The sequence below is a fragment of the Selaginella moellendorffii genome, unplaced genomic scaffold (assembly GCF_000143415.4).
Source record: "Selaginella moellendorffii unplaced genomic scaffold, v1.0 SELMOscaffold_112, whole genome shotgun sequence".
In the NCBI taxonomy this organism is placed as follows: domain Eukaryota; kingdom Viridiplantae; phylum Streptophyta; class Lycopodiopsida; order Selaginellales; family Selaginellaceae; genus Selaginella; species Selaginella moellendorffii.
The window spans coordinates 225,423-247,996 of NW_003314373.1; the positions used below are offsets into that span (position 1 = coordinate 225,423).

At 48.0% G+C, this 22,574-nt stretch overlaps 2 protein-coding genes and 1 long non-coding RNA gene across 4 annotated transcripts; 2 read left to right on the top strand and 1 right to left on the bottom strand.

Annotated features, from left to right (window-relative positions):
- Nucleotides 1–31: 31 nt before the first annotated feature.
- Nucleotides 32–1,804, bottom strand: LOC9659439 (microtubule-associated protein RP/EB family member 1B). Of its 2 annotated transcripts, none has more exons than XM_024664646.1 (8): nt 1,623–1,804; nt 1,246–1,314; nt 1,105–1,191; nt 941–1,041; nt 769–887; nt 614–693; nt 442–555; nt 32–387 (listed from the first exon to the last, which is right to left on the bottom strand). In XM_024664646.1, the coding sequence occupies exons 1-8, from the start codon at nt 1,731–1,733 to the stop codon at nt 130–132; spliced, it is 939 nt and encodes a 312-aa protein (XP_024520414.1). In that variant the 5' UTR covers nt 1,734–1,804; the 3' UTR covers nt 32–129. The 2 variants fall into 2 exon arrangements, with proteins under 2 accessions (XP_024520414.1, XP_002990863.1); XM_002990817.2 differs by having other exon boundaries at nt 760–887.
- Nucleotides 1,805–7,836: 6,032 nt separating this feature from the next.
- Nucleotides 7,837–8,498, top strand: LOC112342584. Its single transcript, XR_002991010.1, has 3 exons — nt 7,837–7,961; nt 8,083–8,228; nt 8,293–8,498. It is a non-coding gene; the product is annotated as an uncharacterized LOC112342584 (long non-coding RNA).
- A 12,537-nt stretch (nt 8,499–21,035) lies between these two features.
- On the top strand, nt 21,036–22,470 carry LOC9659440 (clavaminate synthase-like protein At3g21360). The gene is made up of 3 exons (XM_002990756.2): nt 21,036–21,526; nt 21,589–21,836; nt 21,895–22,470. The coding sequence occupies exons 1-3, from the start codon at nt 21,122–21,124 to the stop codon at nt 22,256–22,258; spliced, it is 1,017 nt and encodes a 338-aa protein (XP_002990802.1). The 5' UTR covers nt 21,036–21,121; the 3' UTR covers nt 22,259–22,470.
- The last annotated feature ends 104 nt before the right edge of the window (nt 22,471–22,574 follow it).

Genomic DNA, 22,574 nt, shown 5'->3' on the forward strand with positions numbered 1-22,574 from the left:
GCATGACTAGCGTACGGAACGAAAGATCTTCTTTCTGGTAAAACTTACATATATTATCCTCTTTTCACCCCCGTACGGAACTCGAGTTACAAAGAGTACTTGGGTGGAACTTTTCCTTGAGATTTTTGTCTAGTTTACACTTACTGGAGATGCTGATGAGAGGAACTCGTCACTGTGACAGGAGCCACTACAAGAGACTCTCACTTGCGGGACGCATTTCTCGCCGGATGGATCATCGTCGTCGTCGCAAGCAGCTTCTCCGCCATCGTGAGCCTCGGATTCCGGATTGTAATCGTCGGCGGCTAAATCCGGAGGGAGCTCTTCTCCATCAGTAGCTCCAGCGTTCTCGTCGGTCGCGTAGAGAATTTTCTGGATTGCTGGAATGATCTGCTTGATCCAAGGAAGGAGCTTAGCTTCGGTGTGAGATTTGTATCAGCTTACCTCGGGACCTTCCACATCTGAGCTCTGGCACAGGATCTCGATGTCTCGGAGCTTGGCGAAGTAAAAGTCCCGTTCCTTCTCCAAGCTATCCACCGAGAGCCTCAAATCCGCAACCTGCTCGTTAGAAGATGAACCTTTAGAATAAAAACACTTGCAAAAGTTTTGTCAATACCTGTTCGTTGAGAGCCTTGATTTGAGCTGAGCCTGGAACCATGATTCCTGAACCAGCTCCTGGTCTAGCAGATTTGCTAACTGCAGAAAAGATCCAGTGCTAGGTTTAGGAAACGAAGGCAAAAAAAAAAATGAAGTAGGCAGTACCATATCCACCTGAATTACGAACAGCTGTTGCTGCACTGCAAGGTCTCGAACTCGATGGTTTGTAGCCAACCTTCTTCCCCGCACCAACACCGCCTTTAGAAGTTTCTCTTCTTTCCACGGGATTGTAGCTGAAATCATCATCCAGTGAGAAAGGCTATACAGAGCTTTCTAGCAGACTGACTTTGGAGACGAAGAAACAGAGTCGCAGTATCTCTTGATCCATTGCATAAACTCCAGGTTGTCTAATGGCCGGCCTTTGACAAGCTTGTTCACTTCAATATGCTGCAGCACGACGCAACGTGAGACGGAGACCCACCGCTAAAGTATAGTATAGAAAAAACGCACCTTGTTAATGTTAAGCTTGTTAAAGACCTCCTGAAGTACTTTGTAGTTCTGGATCATCTCATACTCGGTCTTTGCATCAAAATTCACCTGCAAAATGTTTTCTTTTAGTGTACAAAACAAAAGAAAAACCACGACTAAGACCTTGTGCATCGGAACAACACCAGGATGGACAGAATCTATCAGTTGACAGTGGACAGCACCAGAGGCCGCCTGCAAAGAAGGAGAAAAGCGAGGGTAAGTTTCTTATTCGCTAGAGAGCAATGAGAGAAGCTCTAAGATGCACGAAGAACAAATCGCAAACAAAACGATGTGAGGTACCCTTAAGTCCCGTCTTAGAGCATAGATCTGATGGCGGGAGAGTGTTCCTCTGGAATGGAATGAAATGTAGATGAGAAACAAGAGAAAAATACGCACACCACACCAGAGAATGGAAGAATGGGGCCTCCCTGGAAGCAGCATTGTCACGGGAAGCTAGAAATCCGCAAGAAGAACGCAAGAATGCGGCAGTGAGGCCATACCTCCTCAACCCTGGAGAGATTGAGCTGCAGCACCGAATTCACCCACGCCAGGAGCTCGTTGCGCCCCACGAAATAGGCGCTGTCCATCATCCCGATGTTGGCAGCAGCCATTCCGCCACTCCGGATCTATCCAATGCTGCGCAAACCCTACTCGCGCAAAGAAGTTCTCAGATGCCCTAGAAAACTTTCCTATTGTCATTCTCAAAAGTAAACTGTTCTAAAGGATAATTTCCAACTTTAATGATCGACGTTTTGGGTTTAAGATATGTTTATCAGCTATAAACACAAGTTTAACCTGGAGCCGTTGGATGTTGGCATATACCAGAATATTTTAGCATGTTCAAATCTACACCATTCCCGCGCGACTGGCGAAGTTGGCCTCTGTACACAACACAAAAAACACATGAGAAAGCAGAGCCATGGCCACACTGCAAGAGAGCAAAAGAAAAAGAAAAGAATAAAAAAAAGCTGGCATTGCAATGCTGAGGTACTGAACTGCTGCTGCATTGCCATTGGGCTGCTTGTTGCTTGCTGCCTGCCAGCAAAAGTTAAAGCGGCTGAGGATCGCAGAGCTCCCCCATATTTCCCACAACAAAACATGGGGAAAAACGGAGAACAAAAGCAAGAACACGGATCAAACAAAAAGAAAAAGAAAAAGATTTCGATACCTGGTTGTCACCTTGTCAAAGAGACTTGGATTTGCAAATCCTTGAGAAGATCTTTCGGATTGTTTCAGTGCGTGTCATCCCCCTCGGCCAACCTTTGAGAGAGAAAGAGAGAAGCTCTGCATGGCTCCCCGCACGCCAGCTAGGAATCCTGCCGAAACACTTCGGTGGGCTTCTCAGGTGGCATACAGGGAGCCAGGCAGGGATTGTTTGTTGCTTTCGCCACTCCGATCGAAGCCATGGATCATTCCGTGGACACACATTTCCCGCTGCTTGCATTGCTTGTCCGTCGGCAAGCTCTCCACAAACGTAACGCGTCCGTGTGTTTCAGCTGGCCGGTTCACTGGACAAACTCCGGGAAATCAGAAAAAGAAAAGCAAAAAACGTTCCCAAGTCAGTACGTCGCTTGCAGCAATGCAAGATTGATCAAACATTAGCCATGATCTGGACCTGGATTTCCTCGCAAAGTGATGATGGATTCCCGAACAAAGCTGGACGCAAGACCTGAATCAAGGCACACACACAAGAGGGTCATAAAATACCAAGTGAACCAAGTGGGCTACTGACACTGTCCACAGAGCTCCCTCTGGAAAGAGAAAAATTATTTATATGTGCATACAAACACTTGTATATATCGGGGAATTTTTTAAAAGCCCCCCAAACTCCAGAGTGCGCACCACAAGAGACAAGTCTTGGGGAGCGTAAGAATCAAATCTTCCCGGACTAGACAGACGCGGGATTGATTAAAACACCAGCCCAAGCAAGCAAGGCAGCAGCACAGAGAGAAGAGAGACGAGAGACGCTGAGAGACGAGAGACGGGAGAGAGAAAAAAAAAGGAAAACAACGTAGCCAGGAAGTAATCAAAGATTTCCCTGACACTGCGGCTGCTAAATCGTGAGGTGAGAGTGGTGCTAATCCCCACAGCGCTCTCGCTCAGGACTCAAACACTCATGGAAGCGCACGACCAAATCAAAACAAAAGACTAACCTCCCTTGTAGCAATCAGTCACGAGATCTCCAACACAAAAGAATGGAAGAACCACAAAAGCTTCAAGAGAATGAAGAAGAAAAGAATGGAGAGAAATGCAAGAGCCCAACCCACATTGTCACACTCTTACCTTTCAAATCATTCAGTAGTGAGAAGCGTTCGTTGGAAGTGATCGCGCAGCGGACGAGCGGAGATCTAAAACAACTCAGCCGTCCTCATCAAAGGATCTAAAAACATGACAAGAATGTAAGTTTTTCTTTCTTCCCGTGTGAGAAGAGCCAAATAAAAAGGAAAAAAAAAACCTGTATTTTGTTGTTGTGCTTCGATTCCGTTGTTCATATCGTTCTCTTTTTTACTTTTTTCCTTTTGCTTTCGTTAAGAATAGGAGAGCGAGCGAGCTGATCAAGTGATGCATTTAAGAAGAGTTCCAGTCCTCTCGGAGATGGATCATCATCAATGGAAAAGCTGAACGCTGCGGTTGTTGGCTGCGGTTGCTGGCTGTGTGTGTCGATCTCATCGCAGCTCCTGACTTGACCTTGCATCTACCAATCAATGAATTGCCTTGACTTTCCCCGACTGAAGGAATTCAGACATCCAGATCCAATCGTCCTTGATGGCGAGTAAGTTTTTTGCCAGGATGGTATGATGAAGAAACTGCAACGCCCAAAGAGTGTGTATGTGTGTAGTGACTGTGAAAGTTTAAAGAATTAGATGCCACACTTGTGAGCACTCACACACAAGAACGCAGCACACATGTAAGCCTGCTGTTACAAAACGAGCAAATCAAGCATGATCGAGACGAAGAACAGAAGAAATGTTCCAAGCAAGCAAGCGCAGTACACGCTTGGAAACAAAGAGTCCGGAGCAAGCAATGCAAAGCCATGGAAAACGACGGGCAGATCTCGCATGAATTTCTCTCAAGAGAGAATTGGAAAGAAAAGCATGGGAGAGAAGGAAAAAAGTGAGGCGCGCCATAGCTCATTCAAGCTGCGCTGGTGTAATAATGAAAGAGTGTCACAGACAAGGACACTACACGAGGACCAGAAGACCACTTCCATGGCTGCCGCGCTGACACGATTTATCTCAAACGAGTGAGAAGGAGGAGATTAAGCTTGATTGATTGATCGATCGATCGATCGATCGACGACTCTCTCTTCTACTGGGATTGCACGGCGAGATCACAGGCACGGACAGCACTAGACCGCACTAAGCTTTTCCAGAATTCGACAAGGCAGCCATCAAAATCGAGTCCCAAAGAGGGAATCTTTGACGCCGATGCACGCTGAGTAGATTCCTCCCCCAGCAGCCCCAGCGCACAATCATGCACGAAAAGAGAAAGAGGGGGAGAGAGAGACGGGGAGGAAAGCAAAAGAACAGCACGCACGCCATAGCATTGCTTGCAGCCGCACCAGATCACACCAAAGAAAATCTGTGAGAAATTTGCGGAATCTAGGCGGCGATTGTCGCGGCGATTCGTCCGGCGGATCGCGCATTCTTGGAGAAGGCGGCAGCGATGGGTCGATCACACAAAACCCTAGCGAGCGAGAGAGAAAGAGAGAGGAGAGCTAGAGCTCTTGCGAAGAGGAAGGAGCAAGGAGCGTCCGTGAATGGCGGGCCACATTAAAACAAGGGCCCCTCGCCCAGTATTTATGAAGCCTCTTCAAGCGGGAAAAGGGAACGCACACAACGCCGCTACGCACACACACAGTCACAAAGCACTCTTTGGATGTTGGGAATATTCCGGACCGGGAAAACGTATTCCGTCCCCGCCGCCCCGGCCGGCGGATGTCGCGGTCAGTTACGCAAGAAGAGGACAACTTCCCGGCCGGCGTACGGAGGGGTCAAAGTGAGAAATGTGCCCCTGCCACATGGCAGGAAAGCCTGGCGCGTCAGCTAAGCCCTAACCCTAACCGCCACCTATATGTACATACGTATGGCTGGGCGTCTATTACGTACTGCGCGACTGGATGTTACTGCCCTCACGTGAAACGCCCAATCTCTTCTTCCACGGCTATGCGGGTGAAAGAAAACTTTCACCTAGCAGCTAGCGTAGCTGGGCGCGTATATACGCGTCAGGCTTGTCCACGGCGGGATCCAGCATGGCAGTGGGCATTGGCAGTGGCGGCCTGCCTGTATGTCACCCGGATGGGTGGCCTGTCCATGTACCTACCGGAAAACACGGAGTTATTTTACCAGGTGAAAAAAAATCAACGCACCGTCAAACGGGAGGATGATTTGATCAATCAATCCACCAAATTGGAACATTTGCGAGGCGCGATGAAGTCATCATCCTCAAACCATACGAATACCAAAATATATCATAGACTTGTTATAGACGCTGATTGATCTAGGAGGTGATCATTCGGTGCGTCCTCGAATTCCGCAATGTAAGAGATGCTCTGTCGGGGCATTTGTTTATGATTGGCGTTGCTTGGGCATTTGGGCAAATACAACACACCCTCGATTCAAGGCAAAGGAAACGGATATCCGCCTTTTGCCCATTGCAAGCAACGAATCTCCCAGTGAAAATCGCTGGATCTCGAGGAGAATTTCCAGACGGGCTGTGTCCCTGCCGCGTTCCAAATACCACTACACGCTTGGCGGATGCCACCCCAATTTGCCACACACGGGGATTTTCCATGCTACGTACACACTCTAACATATCATGTCACAAGAAACAGTTGATCTGGGAGGGAATAAAAAACGCTGGACGGCGGGAATATGCCCCTGCAATTTGTTTGACTGGGACACAAACATACAGCCCAGCACAGCCAGAGCAGTACGGTACTGCGCGAGACTGAGCGCGCTACTCGGCAAAGCTGTGATTTTTCTAGCGATTTGGACGGACAGACAACACACAAGACAACACAAAAGTGCGTTCTCATGGATATGTGTATTCATGAATTCGAATGAATGGCTTTTTCACTCTCTTTCTTTATATGTTTGTGTTTCTGTGGCTCTCCTTGATGTGATGTATTCCATGGCGGAGCTAGGAGCACTCCAAGTACCGATTTGTCTCCTCTAGGAGCCATGGACACCAAATGTTATATCCAGCAGAGCTCCAAACAAATGAGGAGTTGCTATCAGAGAAGGAGTTTTCTGAGACACTTCATTACAAAGTTTTCATGGGTTGCTTTGTTTGTACATACCATGTGATGGAAAATGGAACAACGCTCTGATCGCAGGACACAAGAGACAATATACTTAGGGCCCATTCTGTTCATTCAAGGAGGGGGCGACGACGGAGACATCAAAGCGGTACAAGAATCTGGAGGTGGTAATACGGCTGAGATGATGCTGTCATCTTCTCTAGATTCAGCCGGTTACAAACGAGCAACGGCGAGCTCTTCTTGAAGGTGGACGTGGGAAACACTACAGTCGACACGACTAGAAACAAAGCTGCGGACTCACTCCCAACTTTTCCTTTCTGCAAAGTGACAAGCTCATTCCGGTTGGATTGATCGATGGCAGGCGCGTAGACAATGGCATGCCCTAAGCCCACACTGGAAAGGTGGTGGACCGGATCCTTTGTTGACTTGTAAGATGTCCTCTCGTGATAGAGCCATGTTATGTTAGAAAAGAACAATGTCCATCACGGGCTGACAAAAGTAAGTTGCGTGCCAAATCCAAATATTCCGCATGGATGATTGATCATCCTCTCCCCACTAAAATCTTCGTCACTTTGTGTCAATCTCCAGGGTCTTCCAATCTCGCAAGGACGGGACTGATTGGGATCCAAATGACGAAGTTCAATCAGCTGAATGATTATTTTTCTACTGGACTAGACAAAGGAGGGATCCAAGTTACGGGGTTCTTCAAAGTTCTGGAAGGCGACGAGCTATATGACGTCCATTTGATCACGACAGCAAAAGAAAGAGGGGAAAAGCGCCCAAATGGAGGTCCATTTACGCCCTTCTTAGTTGACCCTACACAAAATCCAAGCAAACGATTAGGCGATGCACCCTCTTGATGTTGTTGCTTTGCTCTTGTCTCTCTGGGGGATCTATCATTATTCGAGCCGAAATCTTTTGCGCAATTTGGAGTGGTGGCTTTGGTTTCGGAAAAAGATTGAGGGGTGCAAGGGGGACAAACCATTTGGAACAAGCGCCAGATAGATGCCGGATTTGAAATTCCAAAGATTCTCCCCACAAGCCCTAAAACAGGGGAAGATTCCAGCGTAATCATTTTTTCATGGATCGTGGTCGGTTGGCTCACATTTTAATCTCTGGCTGGCTTGTAGTTCATCCTTGTTGGAATGACATGGTGTTTTGTGTCTCATCACTAGGGAATCTTTCTCGTTGAATGCACTGCCATGTTGGCGAATCATGTGTTCATCACTAGCACTTCGATCTCTATCTACAGACGCTTTCCTAAATTTCTTAAGAAGAAAAGAAAAGTCATATCTAGTATATTTTATTTTTTATGCTGTTTCAATGGCTTAGAGTTTTTGTTTTAACTTTAATCGTTGTGATTTAATCTTCCGTTCCTGTGAATACCAAGGCGCCTCAAAGAACTATAAGGTCTCGGTCTCTTGTGCCATTGGCGGGTCAAGCTCGTCAAGAACCGAGAGGCTCTCGGTACCAGCCGTCTAGAGCTGCATCTTGCACTCCCATGCGACGGTCTAGTCCCCGAGCGCGCGATCGCTCTCTCTTTCGGAGCTTGCGGGTTCGCAAGGTTTATACCATGGTATAGAACTAGGCGACCAATGTCTCTGCAGTTTAGTTGCATCCTCCCCGGCGCTGGAAACACTGAAAGTCACGGAATTTGGAGATGTCTCACATTATACGCTTGTGATGCTGTCGTGCAGATCCCAGGTGACCCAGGGCGAGGTTTTCGGGTAGCAAGAGACAAGAGGCGCGAGAGACTGGAGGAATTACGATTTCCTGAGCTGGAAGTCAGCCACAAGTTTTGTCTCAGCTCTCCATCTTGAGAGATCTGCATTTTCATGCATTAGTAAGTTCGTTTTGCATAACTGTGTGCTTTCGCAGCAGGGCTTATCCGATCACATGGACAGCAGATTTGATGCGCACTGTACAAGATATTGCTCGGTTTATCGGAGTCTTAACTACAAGGTGATGGTCGAGACAGAGTTCATACAGCCACTACGAGAGGTGACATGTGTTGTTCGACTTGATGCTGTCCTATCCTGATGGCATCTGGTATATGCTAGTGATTTCTTGCTTTGTTTTCTGTTTTCTGTTGTATATCTGCAATAAAAAATATATTAATACGAAGCCATGACTGGAGCTAAACTCGAGCTTAGATCTATTCTTCCTAGTTTAGCTTGATGAACTTTTGGAAGATTGTGGGGAATGTTTGCTCGAAAGCGAGTTAAAGCCAGAATGATGGCTTTTTCTATTCTGCACCTCCAGAGACAAGCCCGGATCACGAACTTTGGTTGTTCTATCAGAACCTAGCAACACTCTCAACGTTGTCTACTGTCGAGGCCTCATTAGGCACCTGTACGCAGGCTTCACTGCTAAAGCCTCGAATGTATCAAAGCTTTTCGAGCTAGCTACGACTTGTTGCATGCATATCCCTCTATGGAGGGAGTTTGCCCATTGACTTCTAAGAATTGATTCGAGGTACTTCGACTCAAGTTCTGGCCAGAGTCCATCGCATTCTCGAAAAAGACAAAGAAGTTCTATCTATCTTCGACGTGTAAGGTAGAGAAAGGTAGTCGCTTGAGTTTACTTCGTTTATATTTTCCGAGTGACTTGGAACACATTTTACCCAATTATTCTGTCACTTACGTTTCCCCGAATGTAACGTGACGACAGTGCATTCTGCAGGATTCCCAGGCTTGTATAGGAGCTTTTATAGTCCAGCAAAGGGAGAGAGAGAGAGGCATGACTTTCATATCCTGTTACCCAACCAAGCCGACTGTGAGTTTTAGGGGAACACACTCCCAACATTGTGGTCCATAGCTCCTATACCGATCTAAGGCATATAATATAATAGTTATAGAAAAATGAGATTAACCACATTCATTAAGAAATTAGATAAATTTTAGATAAAAAAGAATATCCTATAATATAATTTTTTAAAAGCTTTGCTTAATAGTATTGGATCTTTAAAATATTCTTTGATCAATTAATCTAGTAAACAATTATTATATGAAAGGTGTAAAAAAACTCTTGACATGAATAAATATTTTGACAAAATAAAAGATAATAACATATTGTTTCATAAAGTAATGATGATTTTGTATGGTTATCTCTCATATATTATGATGATAGAATTTAAGATAACCATATCTATTTTATAGGAGAATAGACTTTTATATAATGCACATAAGTACAATTGCCTTTATAGCAAAAGTTTTGGATTAAGTTTTGGTGGCCAAAAATATTATATAATTCTTATCAAAAATTATTTTGATTATTTATCCAAGAGTTATATGTATGAAGAGTGCTCTTTAAAGATCATATTGTAATCATGAGATAAAATACAATTATTTATCTTACTATTACATTTGTTGAAATAAATTGAAACCTTAAAGCTACTTATATATCTAAAGTATGTGTTTCTCAATTTATGGTGAGAATGAACTTTTGATAAACTAGATTTATGTGACAATCCTTTTTGAAATTTACTCATAGATGGTAAACATGGTTTATATTAGTGATAACTAAAGAATATTTATGTTAAAAGAAAAATTTAAAAAGAGTAGGTATATTTCTTACTTTATAGGTTTTATAAAGGAAACTAAAAATTATATAAAAGTTAGTCACAAAATATATTTAATTTAAATGAATCTAGATATCCAATATAAAATAGTAATATTATTCTACAACTAGATTCATATGACAATCCTTTTGAAATTTACTCATGGATGGTAAACATGGTTTATATAATAATTACTAAAGAATATTTATGTTAACAGAAAAATTTAAAAGGAGTAAGTATATTTGTTACTTTATAAGTTTTCTAAAGCAAACTAAAAATTATATAAGAGTTAGTTACAAAACTAAATTTAATTTATAAATATTTAGATATCTAATATAAATTAGTAGTATTATTCTTTAATAAAGAATCCTCATAGAATCTAAAAAAAAATCACTTTCATAAATATGCATATAAAAAATATTTATAAAAATGGTAGCTTAAGTACTGTGAGGTCCAAGTGTACAACTACGATGCTATATACTAATATTAACGTAGTAGGATTTTGGTAACTGTTGGATTGATTTTAATCCGGACCACTCACTTTTGTATATAAGCTAGAGTTTTTGCGCTAATTGATATACACATTGCCTTTTCCATATTCCAAGCACTCACATTGGTAGAAGTGAGAGGCACCTTTCATTGTCCCTGAGGAGTGCTTGGATTTGGGATTTTAATTTAGATTTAGCTTTTTCCATTTCCATTTTTTGATTTTTCCTTTCAGATATTTAGTTTTTCTATTGTTTAAATCTCCCTTTCCTCCTAATGTTTTCTCATTTTCCTTCTTTTGCTTTTTTTCCTTTCTATTCATCTTCATGGCAAAGTAGTAGTCTTTGTGAGACACAAAATCCCTAGGCCCCAAAGTGGAGCCGGAAAGGGTGCCACATGGTAGTGGCCGAAGCGAAAGCCAAACGAGCGTAACACGTTTGGACTAAAAACTCCGACTTGGAAGGTCAAGTGGGAGTGGAACTCCCAACAAAGTGCTTGAGGAGCGAGCACGAGGCAACCAACAAGCAAGGCTCCAAAAAAGGACCCAAAAAGGACCAACACATGACACGTGGAAATGTCTGAGATGGAGTCCGAGATGGACCCGAAATGGAATCCGAGACGGAGTCCAAGATGGACCTGAAGTGGAGTCCGAAATGGAGTCTGAGATGGACCCGAGATGGACCCAAGATAGAGTCCGAGATGGAGTGTAAGGAACCAACTCGCCGAGGTGTCGTAGGCTAAGGGAACCCCGAAAGCATGACCAAAATGACAAAGAGTTCATCGGATGGGACCAAGTCAAAGATCGAGTCCAAGACCGACTCTAGGACCGAGTTCGAGATAGAGTCCGGAATCGAGTCCAAGACCGACTCGGGGACCGAGTTCGAGTCCGAGTTCGAGACCGAGTTCGAGACGGAGTCCGAGATCCGAAATCGGGTCTGAGACCGAGTCCGAAGTCGAGTCCGAGGTTGGGCCCGAGATCGGGTCCGAGATCGAGTCCGCGATCGAGTCCGAGACCGAATCCGAAGTCGGATCCGAAATCGGATCCGAGATCGAGCCAGAGACTAAGTCCAAATACTAATACGGGTCAAGGGGTGAAAGCCCAAAGCGTGCGTCCCCCAGGGGGGGGGGGCTGCAGGGGGTTCCAAAAGTATAGTAGGGATAGTGAGGTCCAGGAACCAGTTTAGAAGGGACTCTCCAGTGGGGCTCCCAAACTGACTTGAGGTTGGGACTGGGACCGAGGGGCCTTGGGTGGGAGTGAGCATGGACTTGGTTGGTGCCGGAGGGGCCATCCAAGGAAGTGCTCAAGAGCAGCTCCCACTCCCGAAAGGGAAACCGATTGCGGTGCTCCCGGCTCATGTGGAGTGGTGCCCCACTTGAGTACCATGTGGCTCATTGGTCCTCGCCCTTCCTAGGGGCTTGGGCCTTCCTTCGGGATGGAAGTGGGGGGCGAGAGGTACCCATGCCGGGCCGTTAGGCCACGGTGTTTCGCCCCGGCGTCCCGAAGCAAGTGTTGCACTCAAGACTTGGGATTTAGAGGGTCCCATGATCAAGTCTTGTGGTACCAAGGGATGTTAGGAACCTGGAAGCTTGGTGTGCTTGGCTGCTTGTGCTTGCGGGGAGTGTAGCCGAACCTTAAGTCCAGTCTAACCCGGGGAGGGGGATTGGGAGTGATTTGGGGAATCCGTGGAAGGATGGCTAACGCTCCATTGCTCGTGCAGTGAGTAGCTGAAACCAAGTAGGAGCTGGTACCATAGGCGAGAACCTTGGCAAGGGAACTTAGCAAAAGCCAAGGCAGTGTTGGACGGATAGACGAGGTAAGCTGGCAAATTGGAAAGGAAAAATTTGTGGCTTACAATTTGGTATCGGAGCCTTTATCTCAGTTCTAGCGAAGGATAGAGGCGGATTGCTGGGAGATGGCAAGGGCAGGGCGTAAGCGAACCCAGGCGGAGACGGAACCTCCGCCGGAGCTGGAGCCTCTGGTTGAACAAGAGGCTATGGATGAGGAATCCTTGCATGAGGGGGACTCCAGTGAGGAAACTTCCAAACAGGAGTCCGGTGGCGAGGTTCGGTCGTCCAAGGCTCGATTGGACGTGCTAGAAGGACAGTTGGCACAGACCAATGCCCTGCTGGAGACTCTCGTACGCGAGTTAAAGCGTGACGAGAAGCGGAAGAAAAAGCGAAAGACTGCGGATGCTGGCAGCGCAGAAGGTGCGGACCCTTCGGCAGGGACTGAGGCAAAACCAGACAAGGTCGAACAGACCGAAGTGGAATCAGTCCCTCAGGCAGTTCCCAAGTACAAACCAAAGCCCCCACCGGTGTTCAAGGGAGTGAACGACTATAAGGTTGTGGAGGATTGGTTTTACGATATGGAGGACTACTTCCGAGCATTGCGGTTACCGAGCTCGGAGAAGGTCCCATGTGCAAAACCATACTTGGCAGATAATGCCAAGTCTTGGTGGAGAACAACGGAGGCCAACGAAGGACCGGTGGCCACCTGGGACATGATGAAGGCGAGGATCCGCGCGACATACGTTCCTCCGAATGCCACTCTGCATCTGAGAGATGAGTTGAGTAGGCTGAAGCAAACTGGAACCATCCAGGAATATGTGAATGGGTTCATGGCAAAGAGGATACTTGTCACGGACATGGGGGATATGGATGCGTTCCATGCCTTTATATCAGGTTTGCAAACCTGGGCTCGCGGTGAGGTGATGCGCTGGAACCCGACCAACTACAAGGAAGCGTTGGATGCGGCCATCAAGGTGCATTTCAACGATAACCTGCGAAAGGGGAACACGACGGGGTCGGGATCCACGTTTCACAAAGGGGCCAAACCGAGGGGAACATATAGCAAGGGGAAATTCAAGAAGAGTTTCTCTAAGAATGAGTCCTCGGGGTTCCGGAAAGGCAAAGCCGGTGGCCAGCGAGCGAGTACGTGGGGAAGTCAAGCGAAAAAAGACAAACCCACGGATAAGAAGGTCAAGTCGTATAGCAGCGTGGGCAACAACGTATGCTATAACTGCGGCGAAGCGGGACACTTCTCGAGGGAATGTCCCTACCCGAAGAAGGCCAGAGCCAATATGGCCATCAAGTCGGGTGAAGTCCAAACTGAGGTATGTGATCCAGTCCCTAACTCAAAGTTACTCATTACACGAGCAACTTTGGTAGAGAGTCGTTCGCGACATCTACTAGCCCTCCGAGGGAAGCTCGGAGGTAGCTTTGTTAAGATCCTTATTGACACGGGTGCTTCGGATAATTTTGTGGCTGCAGACATAGTCCGGCAAGCCGGACTAACGGTGCAGCGGCTAGGCGAACCAAGGACTATAGAGTTTGTTCAAGGTAGCCAAAGCACCGATGAGGTACTTCGACAAGCGAGAGTCGAAGTGGGGACATGGAAAGTGGACATGGATTTCACCGTCTTGGACATGGCGGGATTTGACGTGATCTTCGGAATGGATTGGTTTAATCGGTTCGTGGTAGCCCTACATGGACAAGGTAGGAACCTTGTGGTATTGGCGAATGCCCAAGGAAGAAGATCTAGGGTGGAAGCCCAGGATCTAAAGGTAGGGCAAAGCAAGGCCAAAGAGTCATGCTTAAACCTGGTGTCCACGAGAGGACAACTCACTAAAGGAACTAAGGCAGCCTTTTTGTGCTTACTCTCGGTGAAGAGTGACAAAAAGACAAGAACGGAAGAAGTACCTTTAGTGATCCAGCAGGTGCTGGACCAATTCCAGGATACGATGCCGGAGGAGCTACCGGCGGGGTTGCCCCCCGCACGACCGATAGAACATAAGATTGAGCTGGTCGAGGGTGCTGAGGCGGTGGTTCGTCCACCCTATCGATTGAACGAAAAAGAACTCAAGGAGCTCAAGAGCCAACTAGAGGAGTTGGTGGACAAAGGGTATGTTAGGTTGAGCAAGTCGCCGTATGGGGCGCCGGTGCTATTTGTGAAAAAGAAAGATGGATCTATGCGCATGTGCATAGACTACCGGTTGCTCAACAAGTATACCAAGAAGAACAAGTACCCTTTGCCAAGGATCGAGGACCTGTTCGATAGGTTGGGAAAGGCAAAATACTTCTCGAGGATTGACCTAAGGTCAGGATACTACCAGATCAGGGTAGCTGAGGAAGATGTCGAGAAGACAACCTGTCGAACGAGGTATGGGAGCTTTGAGTTTTTGGTGATGCCCTTTGGGCTGTGCAATGCGCCGGCAACGTTTTCGGCGTTGATGAACCACATCTTTGTACCCTATCTGGATCGCTTCGTGGTCGTCTATATTGACGACATCCTGATCTATAGCGAGACGCTAGAGGAGCATGCCGAACACTTGGCGAAGGTGTTTGAGAAACTAAGGGAACACAAACTGTATGCTAAAGAGAGCAAATGTGACTTTGCTCAACAAGAGGTAAAGTTTCTCGGGCATGTGGTGGGCCAGGACGGGCTCAAGGTGGACCCGGAGAAGGTCCAAGCGATCCAGGAATGGGAACGACCATCGAATGTACATGAGTTGAGGGCGTTCCTGGGGCTATGCAACTACTATCGAAAGTTTATCAGACACTATTCGAGAGTAGCCCTGCCCTTAACGGACCAAACAGGAAAAGGGAAGATGGTATGGACAACGGAATGCGAGGCAGCATTCGTCCACCTCAAAGGGAAGTTGAGGAAGGCTTCGGTGTTGGCCTTACCAGACTTTGGTAAAGACTTTGAGGTAGACACGGATGCTTCGGACTTTGCGTTGGGCGCGGTTTTGAAGCAAGACAACCATCCAGTAGCGTTCTTCTCGAAGAAGCTGGACAAGGCTCAACGGAAGTGGCCTGCCCACGAGAAGGAATTGTTTGCGGTGGTCAAGGCGCTCAAGGAGTGGCGACACTACCTTGGGAGACACTTCAAGGTTTACACGGACAATGTGGCAACGAAACACTTCTTGTCACAGCCCGACCTAAGGGGAAAACAAGGTCGGTGGGCCAATGCCTTGGCCGAGTTTGATTGCGAGATCCTGTACAAGCCTGGGAAGAGCAACATCCTGGCAGATGCGCTCAGTCGAAAAGCGAGCTTGAAGTTGGCGATATCTAGCGCGACAGCAACCTTTTGGGACGATGTGCGGACCGCATACGAGAGTGATGGTCTAGCACGAGAAGTGTTGCTGAGGAATCTGGAGGCGCGGGAAGCTCACCAGAGAGGTGAGCTGCCAACGGAAGAGAAAACGGGCTATGCGGAACGCAACGGACTCATATATTACAAGTAAACGAGGGTGTATGTTCCAGAAGGGGAACTAAGGAAGGTAGCCTTGGAAGAGTGTCATGACGGACCTCTTGCGGGACACGGCGGAGTGCCCAAGACGATGGGCTTACTCAAAAGGAAGTATCACTGGCCAGATATGGCTAAGGATGTCCAAGACTATGTAAGACATGTCCAACATGTCAGCAGGTCAAAGCCGTGACGAAGGCTAGTGGGGGCTTGTTGCAAAGCATCCCCATTCCAGATCGTCCGTGGAAATGTCTCACGATGGACTTCATCACGGGACTACCCCCAAGCGAGGGGTTCGATGCGATATTTGTGGTGGTGGACCGATTTTCAAAGATGGCACATTTCATACCCACCACAACGGATGTGGATGCGGAAGGTGTGGCGAAGCTGTTCTTCGAACAAGTGGTTCGAGTGCGGGGAAGGCCGGAAGAGATTATCTCAGATCGAGATAAGATCTTCACCAGTAGGTTCTGGAGGACACTCCTAGAACAGTATCGCACCAAGTTGAAATTCAGCACGGCCTATCACCCACAGACAGGTAATGGGTATTGAGTCAAGATTGATGGCACTAACACTTCTTGACAGACGGACAAACGGAAAGGGTGAATAGACAGCTGGAGGATTATTTGCGATGCTATGTCTCGGGAGACCAGACCGACTGGGTAAGTCATTTGGGACTTGCGGAAATGTGTTATAACAACTCACCACATTCGAGCATCGGGGTGAGTCCATGGGAAGTCATCAATGGGCGAGCTATTGAAGGTCCTGTGGAACTCGGCGTGGCCGAGTATCATGGAGAGTTACCCGCAGTGGAGGCATTCACAGCGGAAAGACTCAACATTTGGAATCTAGTGAGGGATTCCTTGGAACGGGCTCAACAAAGGCAAACTAAGTACGCGAACCAAAAGCGTCGAGATGTGGAGTTCCAAGCTGGGGAGAAGGTGTGGCTGAACACCAAGAACCTCAGGCTACCAAGTGGGATCAGCCGGAAGTTGACCCAAAGGTAAAAATGCATGTATTCCTGTAAATGAATTGATCTTGAGTTCCTTAAGCAGGTTCGCGGGGCCTTACGAGATTGAGGCTCGAATCGGTAAAGTGGCTTACCGTCTCCGACTTCCTCGAGAGATGGGGAAGATGCACCCCGTGTTCCACGTGAACTTACTCAAGCCGTATTTTGAGGATCCGCTTCGCAAGGACCAAGTAAGACCTTTACCTGAGGTTATCCAAGGGGAGGAGGAATACGAAGTCGAGGCCATCCTCAATGCGCGCAAGAGCAAGCGACAAGGACGCGAGGTGAGAGAGTTCCATGTGAAGTGGAAAGGATTTCCACACTGCGAAGCAACATGGGAACCGGAGGAGAACCTAGCGAACGTGCGAGATCTAGTGGAGGAATTTCTGCATGGCAGAACTCTATGTACTTATGCAAAGTTCAATTAAAAGTATCAATTTGAGAAGTTGAGCAATGGCATATGTTGGGACCCGAAGGCGCGCCGAAGGTGAGCTAATTAGCATGGGTTAGCTAGGTCAACCAGGCGTAGGGAGCTACGCCCGACTCCCTGCGGGGATGTCGAATCCGTAGACGTATTCTACGGAGGTTGGGTTTGAGTCCCAACCCCCTAGTAAAGCAAGGCTGGGTTCAAGTCCCGACCCCATACTAGGGCGTGGTGAGGGGTGGAGTATAGGGACACCTATATTCCGTTGTCATGAGCTCTTGGCCGGGGAGGCTAACTTAGGCACACCGCTAAGTGGGGGGATGCCCCCGGAGACATGGTCAACAAGTCGTAGGATAAAAAAGAGACGTTCGATGTGGGCATCGAACTTCTTCTATGGGTGGTGGAGTTGTAAGGAACCAACTCGCCGAGGTGTCGTAGGCTAAGGGAACCCCGAAAGCATGACCAAAATGACAAAGAGTTCATCGGATGGGACCAAGTCAAAGATCGAGTCCAAGACCGACTCTAGGACCGAGTTCGAGATAGAGTCCGGAATCGAGTCCAAGACCGACTCGGGGACCGAGTTCGAGTCCGAGTTCGAGACGGAGTCCGAGATCCGAAATCGGGTCTGAGACCGAGTCCGAAGTCGAGTCCGAGGTCGGGCCCGAGATCGGGTCCGAGATCGAGTCCGCGATCGAGTCCGAGACCGAATCCGAAGTCGGATCCGAAATCGGATCCGAGATCGAGCCAGAGACTAAGTCCAAATACTAATACGGGTCAAGGGGTGAAAGCCCAAAGCGTGCGTCCCCCAGGGGGGGGGGCTGCAGGGGGTTCCAAAAGTATAGTAGGGATAGTGAGGTCCAGGAACCAGTTTAGAAGGGACTCTCCAGTGGGGCTCCCAAACTGACTTGAGGTTGGGACTGGGACCGAGGGGCCTTGGGTGGGAGTGAGCATGGACTTGGTTGGTGCCGGAGGGGCCATCCAAGGAAGTGCTCAAGAGCAGCTCCCACTCCCGAAAGGGAAACCGATTGCGGTGCTCCCGGCTCATGTGGAGTGGTGCCCCACTTGAGTACCATGCGGCTCATTGGTCCTCGCCCTTCCTAGGGGCTTGGGCCTTCCTTCGGGATGGAAGTGGGGGGCGAGAGGTACCCATGCCGGGCCGTTAGGCCACGGTGTTTCGCCCCGGCGTCCCGAAGCAAGTGTTGCACTCAAGACTTGGGATTTAGAGGGTCCCATGATCAAGTCTTGTGGTACCAAGGGATGTTAGGAACCTGGAAGCTTGGTGTGCTTGGCTGCTTGTGCTTGCGGGGAGTGTAGCCGAACCTTAAGTCCAGTCTAACCCGGGGAGGGGGATTGGGAGTGATTTGGGAATCCGTGGAAGGATGGCTAACGCTCCATTGCTCGTGCAGTGAGTAGCTGAAACCAAGTAGGAGCTGGTACCATAGGCGAGAACCTTGGCAAGGGAACTTAGCAAAAGCCAAGGCAATGTTGGACGGATAGACGAGGTAAGCTGGCAAATTGGAAAGGAAAAATTTGTGGCTTACATGGAGTCCGAGACCGAGACCGAGACCGAGACCGAGACCGAGTCCGAGTCCGAGTCCGAAATCGGGACCGAGACCGAATCCGAGTCCAAATATTAATACAGGCAGTTGGGTGAAAACCCAAAGCAATCCCCCCGGGGGGGGGGGGGGGGGGGGTGGCAGGGGTTTCCAAAAAGCCTAATAAGGAAAATGTGGGGGTTTGGAGCCTAGTGGAGCCAGTTTGGCCAGGAAAGGCCAGTTTGGCCTAAAAAGGCCATGCCCAGTGTTGGGTGATGAATTGACTACTAAGAAGTCCAAGACTAGAGTGAATACGGACCGACAAACGGGGTAGCTTGGCGAAGTGTTCAAAAGCTGGCTCTAGTTCCCCCGGAAGATTGACTGGCTGATGCTCTCAGTCCAAGTGTGGGTGGCACTACCTACTTGGATACCTCGCGTGGCTCAACGGAACCTTGCTCTAAGCCCATGGCTAGAGCACCCAAAGGCGGAAGGCGGGGAGAGTACCCATGAGGCCCGCGTAGGGCCACGGTGTTCCGAAATGTTGTCCCAAAGGCCTAGATTGTGGAAAGGAAGAGGAGTAGCCCTCTGGTGTGGTGACCAAGGATACAGTCAGGTGGTGAGGAAGTCCCAAAGGACCGTGGGACTTAGTGGTCGGGCCTGTGGGCCTCAATCCAGTGGTAGTGTTGGCGAACATGGCTATGGGTAGAAAGGGACTTGGTGGGGAATGGAAAAAGGATATTGGGGAAGGCTCTTCCCCATGTCTGTGGGCATCCTATGGATGCTAAGGAGTGGATCTAGGATGATCACTCATGGATGGATGGCCCAGTCTTTGATAGACGGGACCGTGATGTAGGTGGTGTCAAACCACCAGGTGACCAAGGTGAATGGGCATAGCCTTAGCATAACGGGCTGATGTGTCGGTGGTACCTTGAGGTGTTGGTTGTGGGATCAGACACGTGGAGCACTTAAACCAAGTGCAATGGTTGAGTGGCATGGATGCCATTCTTGGGGCTAGCAAGTCCCTAAGTCCAAAATGGGACTTACGGAGGTTGTGAGTGAGACTCCTCCAAGTGGTCGGAGGTGTGGTTAAGTGACTAAACTAAAATGGAAAATTTAGTCGCTTACAGTCTTCTCCTCTAACTCTAGAGCAGCAATTAGTGCAATTGCTTGATGCTATGCGATTGCAATTGAACAATCAAACTCAATTGATGGCGGCATTCACGGCATGTGATATAGCTCCTCCTGCTCTTGGTGCCAATCCTCGCGTTTGGTTAGAGTTCTTTCATGGGAATCCTAGGAATGATGTGTACTATTGGTTCGATCACTTCACAGTGATTGCCACCTATCATTCTTGGGATGATGCTTGACGTTTACGTGAGTTTCCCACATGGCACTGCAATGGTACAATGGTTTGAGTGTAGCCACTCATGGGGACTAGAGTGTTCTCTTCAAATGCATATTTGGACATGTTAACGATTGTGATGATACCTTCCAACAATTGTATCATCTTTGTTAAGAGCCATCTAAGTCGCTGATACAAGTTTCCAAAACCTTTTATTTTGTGTAGAGCTAAATTTGTCAAAACGGATCAAGTTAGGAATGTTATGGCCAACACTTTGTCAAGATTTTGTCGGACTTGTGTATGCACTTGCTCCAACCACCCGTGACAATGCTTTTCGTTTGGCACAATGTTATAAGACATCACTTCTTCAACTTTTTGCTACACGTCCTTCCACTCCACTTCTTGTGGGCGATGGTCCTATTCTAATGGAAGTTGATGCTGCTGCTACTCAAGTCCAAGGACAAGGGCGAGGTTGTGGTCATGGCCGAGCATAGCGCAAATCTTCATTTCTGGCACACTCCCTCACCAGCCCTGCCTATGGTGTTGCTCACGCACTGCGCAGAAGTGAGTTGATCCTGAAAGGAGCCTGGATTGTATGCCCGACTACCATTCTACTTGCCCTTGTTATCCTTGTGAGCACCTCCTCTAGGAGCTTACAAACGCACAGACTCTCACGGGAATGCCCACACAACCACATCTGAGCAGAGCAGCAATGGAGCCGTGCATGGCATAACACCTATCGCCACACCCTCTTTCCTTCCCGGCCACACATGCATCTTACCCATTGGCCGCCACAACATTAAGTTGATATTCCCACTAACCATGGCCACCAGCCCTGGCCCGGGCCTGGGGTGGCCTCCCCTTCCCAAGAACCATGGCTTCCAAAGCTGCCCCAAGCCTAGGATCGGACGGCTGGATCCTATTGGGCCCTTCGTTCTTATTATTATAGATAAATAGATAGATATTTACACTTGTGATGTTGTGTGTGGACACGCACATCCAGCTGACGCACCACATTGTAATCTTACACGTTTAAAACACGAGCGGCCAGCTGGAAATACAGAGCTGCATGAGTAAATGTGCGCCTGGATCAAGTTTCGCATTACTACGATCTATAGCAAGAAGAGTGTAGTATGTCGGCCTCTGGAAATACAGAAACCTCAACAATGAGAGGGATCCCAGTTGGTGTTCTTGTAGAAGGCCATACTCCCGAGCAGCGTTCTCCTCATCCGTTTCGAATTCCTCATGTCTTCGTTCCTTTCGACAGCAGCTGCGCTGCATTGTCAATGCTGCTCAAAGGCATTCAGAGCCAAAAGGCAGACATTGAGCATGCACTGCACCAGAGTGGAGCTGTCCTTCTTCGTGGATTCGAAGTACTCACTGCCTCAGATTTCAACGATGTACTTGAAGCCTTCGGGTACGATAATTTCGTCTACAATGGTCGTGGGGGACATAAGAAAGCCATCATTGGAAGGGTTGTCACGGCTAGCGAATTGCCTGTGCATTTTCCTATAGGTTTCCACAACGAGATGGCATACGTGAGTGTTGCTTTCCACCTTGGCAATTATATATACTCATGCTTCGTTTTTCCTGCTTGTAGCAACTCAAGACACCAAGCAAGGTGATGTTTTATTGCGACATTGAGCCTCCTGACGGTGCCGGAGGCGCCTCACCCATCGTCCAGGGCCACATTGTATACCAAAGGCTCAAGAAAGAGATGCCAGAATTTCTGAAGATGGTTGAGGATAAGGGGCTTACTTACATCAACACTCTGTCCAACGATCCATCAGCAAAGGATAGCTGGCAAGAAGTGTTGCAAGCATCTACCAAAGAGGAAGCGGAGAAGAAGTAAGTCTTCCTGATTCGTAATTTGCTTCGATAACTTCACGGTCTCATTCGCAATCAGGGCTAGAGAAGGGAACAATCGCATTGAGTGGAATCAAAACGGCACAGCATCTCTTTTCATGGGACCAAGAATTGGAACAAAATTTTGCAAGTCAAACGGAAGAACGGTTTGGTTCAACAGCATTGGTGCAACTTACGAGCTCATGCTCATCTCCCCACCTGGAGAACATGGAATAAGCTTTGGCGATGGCACTCCTTTGAATGAAAAGTTTCTCGCAGCTTGCAACAGGATAATGGAAGAGGAAAAAGTTGCATTCAAATGGCGCAAAGGAGATGTGCTCATCATCGACAACGATGCTGTTTTACATGCAAGGGAACCATCGAAACCACCACGAAAAATTCTTTCAGCATTAGCTGCCAACTAAAATAAGAGTAGTTTCGAGTGTTGACGTCGTTGAAGTCTTACTCCTTTCGAACTCTATTCCTATTCACGCCGTTCGAGTGACTGCCCCACGGCCCATCCCCACTATGAACGACCCGGTCCGGGTATAGTCTATCTATCTGTGTTTATAGTTTTGTGGTGACCATCGAGAAGCATAAGACTTTATGAATGCAATGCAATTGAGAGTTTTCACTCCACGGCCCAGGCTCCAGTCCATGCTCCACAGTCCTCGCTTATGCAACGTGGCTTTTTCTCATGAAAAGGGCGAACGACAGTCCTGATTGTCAGCTCCATGGAAT